Source organism: Amblyomma americanum, chromosome 5, assembly GCF_052857255.1.
Source record: "Amblyomma americanum isolate KBUSLIRL-KWMA chromosome 5, ASM5285725v1, whole genome shotgun sequence".
Classification (NCBI taxonomy): Eukaryota; Metazoa; Arthropoda; class Arachnida; order Ixodida; family Ixodidae; genus Amblyomma; species Amblyomma americanum.
This window is the reverse complement of record NC_135501.1, coordinates 42612097-42621176: the sequence shown is the minus strand read 5'-3', so window position 1 is coordinate 42621176 and position 9080 is coordinate 42612097. Positions and strand designations below refer to the sequence as shown.

The window sequence follows — 9080 nt, the reverse complement described above, 5'->3', positions numbered from 1 at the left end:
GAAGCCGTCGCCTGGCGAAGACTACAGCAAGAAAAGTTTACAAAATCAGTCTGATTGTTTTGCGCCCGCGTATATGATAGAAAAAACTATAAATGTACGACGTGTGGAGCGAGGGGGACCCTCGATCGCATAATTTGGGAATCCCCCGAATCCCCGGGCGCTGGGCACAATATTGAATGTAGAGAACCCTGGAAGGTCCTGCTGCTGCGGACCGAGGCCCTGCCGACCAGCAACGAGCTGTCCGCCTGGCGGCGCGAAGAACCAATGTATCTTCGCCATTCTTTAGTCACGGAGGTCCCGGCACCCGTCCCCTAGGCCTGCTTATCAGGGGCCGGCAGTAGGGGGCCTCCCACATCGTCGGAAATAAAGTTTTCACCATCCTCACGCGCAATAGAAACTGCTGATTGCAACACCACTAGAAGCCGTAAAACATCCAGGGAGACCAAGCGAGCTGCTCGGCTCGAAGAAAAGGAGACAATGACATGACCGGCACGTGATTGCGGCTGCAGCCATTGCTGATACATTTGAGAACGCATTGTGAGCTTTACTGAAATACATTTCATTACGCCTAGTCTCAACAACGTGATATTCAAAGTTTTTCGTAAAGAAGAGCATATGGGCATGAGGCCGTGCCATTCTAAGCACTGAAATGCGACCCCATCGCACAGTCGCATCTCGTGGCCTCTTTGTGGTCTCGTTCTAAAATAACCAGTTTGGTGTGCTTTTGTCTTGAAGCCGGCAGAGGCGAAGGGCAAGACTACAAAGAAAGCTTTATTCCAAGAACGCTGAGCTCCTGCCTCCTGCACACCTCCTGCCTTGGTGCCTTCTTTGGCATTGTACATTGAGGCGAGCGACTGCAACAAGGTACCGCCCCGCCATTAACTAACGAAGTCCAGCGTCCTTGTATAGTGTCAGGTCTCACGCTCATGGCGGCCATTGCTACAAATGCGGGTGTTGTGATAGAGAGGTTTCACAGCTGAATTGATTGAAACAAAGGCGCTCTAGCGTTTGCGCGGCGGTCTTCATGGCACAGGAAGATAGTAACGTTTCAAATGGCCATGATGAACTATTTTTTTGTGCATGGTAAAGCCATTGTGTTGTGAAGAAATAGAGGCATAAAGCACTTACTAAATGAAACTGCAGAATTAGAGGAACCAAGGCGTAATATAAGACATCTCGCATAACAGTACAATATGCAAGCACAACATGAGAAAGGTTCTTGAAAAAGACGTTCGGCAAGCAGCGCAGTCCGCGTGACAGCTTGGGAGTAGTGACACCTTGTGACTATCCTCGGATGCACCAGGTAACTTCGTAGAGGCTTGGGATGCCAGTAACGGTGACGCCATTCACCAATTCGCACACTTTCGTTAGCGTGGCGATGTCACCTGAAATATTAATAATTTTAGATAATTAACGACTGAAAGGAAATTTTGTTCTGACAAAGAATGAGAAAAATTCAGGCAGCTCGAAGCTCATTCACGTAACGTAGGTACAAAGTAAAGCATATTATGTGAGAAACAGCCCTCTTTGAGGAATAAATTAGAGCTATGAAAAAAAGCTTGTATGGCTTAACAAATTGAGCCGTTGCTGTGATGCTGCAATTTAAGCGCTAAATTTCAATTTTCCTTGACATTAACTGCATCCAGGTTGAACCCTTACCTATCGCAAGATAACATAAACGGCGTCTTGAAACAATGCGGTTTATTTATTCCTGAGCAGAAATATTAGAGAAAAGACAATTCTAAAGTTCAAAAAGACTGTTGATAATTCTAGACTTGAAGCTGAAAGATAATGTTGCCTAAAAACATTTTTCAAGGCTCCAGAATACATTTTTGTTTTAACTGTCTGACTGCAATCCCATCGACAGGGGAGCGCTTTCCTGGATATATTCGTGTGAAATCGTCAAAGTGGGCACAGTGCACATCGGGGAAGCTGAAAAAGCTTGTAGTTGAGCCCATGGATCAGGGTTTCGTTACTTTCCTAGCATACTAAAGAGCACGTAGTGATGTCATGGGTACATAGAATCGCAAAATTGTAATCAGAGAATTACAACTGATCCACCATGGTAACTCTATTTATCAGGAAACTACGGCATGTATTTACCGGGTAATCTTAATACGTGCTGCCGGGCTTCTTGTTTGGACACAATTGTAAAGAGCTCGAATAACAAAATATTTTTAACGATATGAAGAATGGTATGACGATAAAAACAAACAATACATTTATTCTGAGGTATGCTGCTTAAAGGTAACAAAAAAAAGTTCTTGCGGTTCCTATCATTGCTTTTAATATAAGGTAATATAGGTCCGTAAAAACTCTGTCACGCGCTACTGCGGTCCAGATTTGCCGAAAACACTTCCCGCTAATAGCGCGTGCCCCGTGTTGCGCCCTCACTGCAGTCACATGTCTCACACAGCAGGTCTCCAACAAAGTTAATTCAAGGTGTCGAAGCATCCCGACCGTAGTTGTGGGTTGTGTGACTTTTTGTTAAACTTGTCAGCCGCAGAATGACCTCTCTGAATACGTGAAAGCTTTGAGAATAGCGTTGTTAATCAATTAACCTCCTCATATTGGTCATTGAAGTTCATATTGGGAGATTTCCCCATTTTTGACGCACTCCATAAAGGCCGGAACAGGTGTTGGACGGGCAGACCCTGCTGTAGGGCTGTAGAGGCAAATCGCAGCTACACACTCTTTTAGCTCCCTGCATGATTCCAGATTTCTGATTAAAGAACTTGACTTCACCTAAGCGCGTAAGGACGGTGTTTACGTTAAGCAAGCTGGCATGCTACACACTGTCAAAGAGCTGACACGAAACAAAGACACCCCCAAACGGTCTCGACGCCGTTTGTCTCCACTGCAAATTTCAGTGGTCAAGTCGTGTAGTGGTACACTACGAGCTTCTACTAACAGGCAGAACTTCTGCTGCAGATCTGTACTGGCTGCAGTACAAACGGGCACACGAGGCATTGAAGCAAATGGAACTACTATTGCATAATACCAAGGGTGTACTCATGCTTAATAAAAACGCGATACCTTCTGGGGATTGAGGTGGCCATGTATATCATGCACCGACCTGGGTCCAGATCTTGCGCGAATAGTTTATCATACCTTGAATTCACTGGAAAAACTGCTTCAGAGGAATTATTGGGAACTGAGCCAGACTGTTGAAGGCACACAAAATTTTGCTTCCAAGGACCTCAATTTTTACCGCCAGGACAGGTGACACAAGGCGTTTCATGCCAGCAGAGATTACGTATGGAAATAATGTTAATACTCATTAGCTATATTCCTTTCTTTACTATAAAAATTGGAAGAGCTTTTTTTGGTTAGGTTCGTAGAACTCCAAAAGGAACTTTTAATCGGTTAGAAGATTCACAACATTTAATGCTCAGAAGAAACTCACCAAATAGCTCCATCACGTCCGAGTCGGCTACATTGTGCGGTGGACCTGAAAAAGAAAACCAGTTTCTAACACCGGGGAGAAATATGGAGCAAATTTTAAAGCAGAAGCCTACCGTGCTGGCAATAATATACACATAAAATAACTGCTGGATGCAAATTAGACAAATGGTGTTGCAAAGCAAAACCGCTTACAAGGACAAACTAGGTGTTCTGTTTTATTCAGTCCGTAACAGAGTATCTACTAGTCTTAACCAATGAGTACGCAAAATATTTCTTCATGTCTAGGGCAGGCGGTTCATTTTCTGGGTGCTGCGGTCAAGTTTTGCCAAGCAACAAAGTGCTCTAGGAAGATTGAACTACTGCATAGTTGTAGGCAGTCAGCATGAATAAGCCAGTACATATTTAAGCACCCCTTTTTACAATGGGCAGACATAATAGCTAAATTTGTGCCTTAAAGAATACCGAAAAATTTTCGATGCAGAACATTCAGACCACCTTGAGAAATGCCCTTCAGCTTGAGTGATCACGTGGCCATGTTTTTAAGTATAAATTGTTAATGTCACCAATCAGCCACCACTGGCACTATCATACAAGAAATCACAGTAAGCGGGCTGGGCAGTTTTCATGAAGAACAGGAGCATATGGAGAGGACAGAGGTTTATGCAATGAAATGTCCTGATCTCGCGTATGAAGTTTTCTCGCACATGTCTTCCTCTTGCCATGACAGACACCTTCCGTTTTTTTTTGTGAAAAGAAAGCAGCCTTCCATGATGCGGAAGCCTTGGGTTATGAAGAAGTTACTCAAAGAAACAAAAAGCAAAATAGGATTTGTAATCAGTTTATCATGTCCCAAGATCCTAATTACTGGAAAGAGTTCCAATGTTTCAGCAGTCAAATTACAAAAGAACTACGCAGGGATAAAACACATGACGGTGATTTGTTCAAATTCATTCAATTAAGTCAAATAGCGTCCAACGACTTCATGGCTCCACCAATGCTTTCAACAAGTCCTTCTTTCCGACCGCAATTGAAGAATGGAACCTTCTGCCCGACTCACTAACAAATGTGCACGATGCGACAAGGTTTAAGTCGATGTTGTTAGATCACCTGGGTTGACATGTTTTTTTTTTTTTGCCCTAACCTCTCGCCGACGTGTGTGGTGCTTGTGGCCTAAAGGCATTTTTTACATGCACCGTTCTAACTATTCGCGTTCCTTGCTTCTCTTTATGTTCCTATATTGCATTGTTATATTTTTGTGACCTTTGTTTTTCCACATCAACCTTGTATACGCTCCCCCCTTATGTAATACCCCGACAGGGGCCTTTAAGGGACAATAAATGATGATGATGATGATCTTGTCAAGGTAATAACCGAAAACGTATCCTTCGAAAAAGCTAGATATTGCACATAATTATGTGCACAGTTCCCAGCCGCCTGTGCAATTCTTCAATAGCGTTGTTCGAGTTAGTGATGCACCACTGCCGCATGTTTTCTTGATTTCTTATAAGCTATATAGGCATTGCTGTAAACAAGAATGCATGTGATTATATAAACACACACTATTTCCCGAAACAATTTTTCTGAGTACAACCAACGAATCCGTAATAACAAGGTTATTTTCGAACCTGAGCCTAAGCACGTGTAGCCTGCAGATAAAACCAGTTAAGAACACCCTGGATATGATTGTCCCTGGCTATGATTGTTCCAGTGCTGACATAATGTAGCGTCTGAAACTTCATAATCAGGCACATACGCACACAGCGAGTGGCAGCTGCTAGCTGGTAGACACTGGCTCATAAAAAAACCAACATGCGCGCTACTACCTCGTTTTCGTTAAAGCTTCCGGAGTTGTCGTCGTCGCGTCTGTACCACTTTTCTCCTCCACAGTTGAAGCCGTTTTCGCGATTCAGGCATTATCACGATAATGGCAGGTCTTCAACTGGAGAACTCGTTTGGCTTCAGTTTGTGCGCAACGGTGACCAATGATGCTAAGCCGTGCGTGCCGTGGTCCTGGCCTCTCAGTTGGTCCGCGATGGCCTAAAAACCAGTGTAGTGTGCCAGAATTTCCTGTCATAACCCGCGCTTGCTGACTTGTTGCCAAAGCCAGTCAGATTCGCCTGGAAGGTAGGTTAAATGGTGATGCTGGCCGTCGTAGCGAGCTTTTGAGTGTTCTTGGGTTGCGAGAGCCCACAAGCGGGCAAGGCGGCCAGCCTCTTAGGCCAGGCAGAGAGTCTCTGCTAAGCACGGATGGTCATCGGCGAAGAAAGGGACGATGGTATCGAAAGTGTGGTGGGGCCAACGCGCATGAAGGAGGAAAAATGAAATTTAGCCTGTTTTATGTTTGGCGCATTTGATGACTGGTAAAACCGAGTCGTCGTTCTTATAGTAAGAAGCCAAGTACATAGATAGCATGTCGAGGAGTGTTCTGTTGGTGCGCTCTGTTAACCTATTTGTTTGAGGATGCTAAGGTGTCGAATGTCGGAAATCAGATGCGCACAAGCTGCCAAGTTCCTCGATGACGTCGGCGGTGAACTGACCGTCTCTGCCACTTATGACACCTCGTGGAGGTCCATGTCGCAAAATGATAGAATGCAGCATGGAAAGAGTCAAGTGGTGCGCCGTAGCCGCGGGAAGGACGGCCGTCCACAGTAGAGAGTGTGGTAATCAACGCAGACGATGATCCAGTGGTTGTATTCGTGCGACTTCTTGAAAGGGACTAAAAGGCCGGCTCTGATTTTCTCAAAACATGTTTGGAGGCGCCAACGGGTAAAGCATACCAAGAGCGGCACCAGTCGGACGTTCGTGAATCTGACACTGGTCACAACTTCTCAACTGAAAAGCATCTATGTCCACTAAAAACGACCCTGAGTTGAATGGAGGGCCCTAGAAGTTCGCTAGTGTCCGGCAGTTGGGTCATCATGCATAACGCGCATAGCGGAGGAGCGAATATTCCCGTGGACAATGAGGAGGAAGCGAAGACCGATGGTTGAGTTGGTCTTCTTGTATAGGAGACCATCACTAATAAAAAAGTGCTGGCGCCGGTAGAGTCTGTATAGCGTTCAGGAATGGCTCAAGATGACGGTCCTTGTGTTGCTCAGTGTGGAAGATGCGGCCTTGAGAAAATTCCGGTGATATAGAAGCAATGTAATGGTCGGTGTCATCAGCATCAAATTCCATCGTATCAAAAGGCAACCGGAAGATGCAGTCGGTGTCAGCTTTTTGTCGTACAGACTTATTCCAGATGGTGTTATCATAGTGCAGGCGTAGGGCCCAGGGAGCAAGACGGCCCGATGGATCACGAAGATGGAGTAGCCAACATATGGCATGGTGGCTGGTTACAACTTTTAACAGTCGTCCGTACAGGTAACAGTGAAACCACTGCTTGGCAAAAATAACCACAAGGCATTCTTGCTCAGTAATAGTGTAGTTGTTTTCAGCCTAGCATATGGACCGACAGGCGTAAGCAATGACATGTTATCGCTCATTAAAGCGCTGGATGAGCACTGCACCGATGCCGCCACCACCAGCGGCAGCATGGAGTTCCGATGGAGCAGACGGGTTGAAGTGTCGGAGAATAGGACGCTACATTCGGAAGAATTTGAGTTCGTGGAATGACGAGTCATAGTCCTGTGTCCACTCGTAGGAGGCGTTTTTCTGGAGTAGGTATGTGAGCGGGTTGGCGACTTCAGCAAAACAAGGAAAAAAGCAACAGAAATATCAGCCCATTGCAAAGAAATATTCAAGCTCGTTCACGTTCCGTGGTTCTCGAAACGCTGAAACTACCGCAGTCTTCTGAAGATCAGGCCGGTCGCCTTCTCGGCCCACGATGTGAATGGGCATCGATGCTTCATGCTAGCCAAAACTTCAATTTTAGAAGTGAGAATAAGGCCATCTGCAAAAAAGTCCATGGCCAGCGCGAAGCGCTCGCTGTATTCTTAGAATGCCCGACAGAGATAACGAGATGTCTAAATAACACATAATGATGTGCCATTTGAAGCTGCGTAGTATGGCCGAAATGAATCTCTCAAACGTTGCGGGAGCAATGCACAGAGCGAAATGACGCAACGTTAAATTATAAGAAATTTTCTTTAAGCAACAAATTCATCTAATTATTCCCCCATTGATTGGCACTACAAATTGAAAAAATAGAAACATTCTCCTACCCTATGCACCTTGGTTTCAGAGACTGTTGGCTTCCTTCCCGCGCGCACACACACACACACACACACACACACACACACACACACACACACACACACACACACACACACACACACACACACACACGCGCGCGCACACACACACACACACACACACACACACACACACACACACACACACACACACACACACACACACACACACACACACACACACACACACACACACACACACACACACACACACACACACACACACACACACACACACACACACACACACACACACACACACACACACACACACACACACACATATATATATATATATATATATACATATATATATATATATATATATATATTACGAACGTAGGTTGCGTTGGCTCCGTAGAATAAAGATTTAAGAGAAGTGGGCACTTCTACAAAGACACTTTTATTTATCAACGTTTCGACCGCCGTGCGGTCTTCTTCAGGACTGTAGTGGTCTCGTGTCAGATGGACGTCATCATACGCGAGACCACTACAGTCCTGAAGAAGACCGCACCGCGGTCGAAACGTTGATAAATAAAACTGTCTTTGTAGAAGTGCCCACTTCTCATATATATATATATATATATATATATATATATATATATATATATATATATATATATATATATATATATATATATATACATATATATATATATATATATATATATATATATATATATATATATATACGCAAAGACAACTTATTCCTCTATGCAGCAGTTTTCCCGTACAAGATGCAACTTCCAAAATTTACCAGGCTTTTATAACGTTGTGACAAAACGGTAATCACAAACTGCAGATAAATATCAATTTTGGTCGTATCAAAAGCCGTGGAAAGATTTATATTTAAGCGATGTATTCTGTAAAATTTTTGTAGTCAGGTTGGCCTGTTAGAAAAAAAAGAGTATTTATCCTCAAAAATATCGAAGAACGCTTGTTCACACTTGTAGCGTTAAAATATTTTTCACAAGCCTTTGACCACATTGATCACGATATCCGACAGAAGGAAATAACAGACTATGTATTTCGCAGCATAGCGCTCAAATCAAATAAATCTTATTTCAGCGCAATGCTGCGAAATAATTAGTACGATATATATATATATATATATATATATATATATATATATATATATATATATATATATATATATATATATATATATATATATATATATATATATATATATATATATATATATATAGCAGACAAGGCAAATGAGATGAGGGGCTCGTTTGACAAACATATGAAGGAAGCCAACAGTCACGAAACCAAGGTGCACAGGGGAATGCTTTCTTTTTAATGTGTAGTGCCGATGATTTATTTTAAATAAAATTGCTTTTAAAGCAGCAGAAAAAAAACAACCATGCCGCCGGTGGGATCCGAACCCACGACCTCCGAATAAAGAGCACCTCCGAATATAGAGCACAGGACGCGATATTCGGAGGTCGTGGGTTCGGATCCCACCGGCGGCATGGT

At 43.7% G+C, this 9080-nt stretch overlaps 1 protein-coding gene across 3 annotated transcripts in view; it reads right to left on the bottom strand.

Moving 5' to 3' along the window:
* Positions 1-746: 746 nt before the first annotated feature.
* LOC144134653 (thiopurine S-methyltransferase-like) overlaps positions 747-9080 on the bottom strand; it is a 123095-nt gene continuing 114761 nt past the window's right edge. For all 3 annotated transcript variants that reach the window (XM_077667516.1, XM_077667514.1, XM_077667515.1), the window contains 2 exons: positions 3407-3451; positions 747-1385 (listed from right to left, as the gene is read on the bottom strand). In XM_077667516.1, the coding sequence (XP_077523642.1) occupies positions 1285-1385; positions 3407-3451 (146 nt within the window). In that variant the 3' untranslated portion in view covers positions 747-1284. The remainder of the gene's footprint in view (positions 1386-3406; positions 3452-9080) is intronic.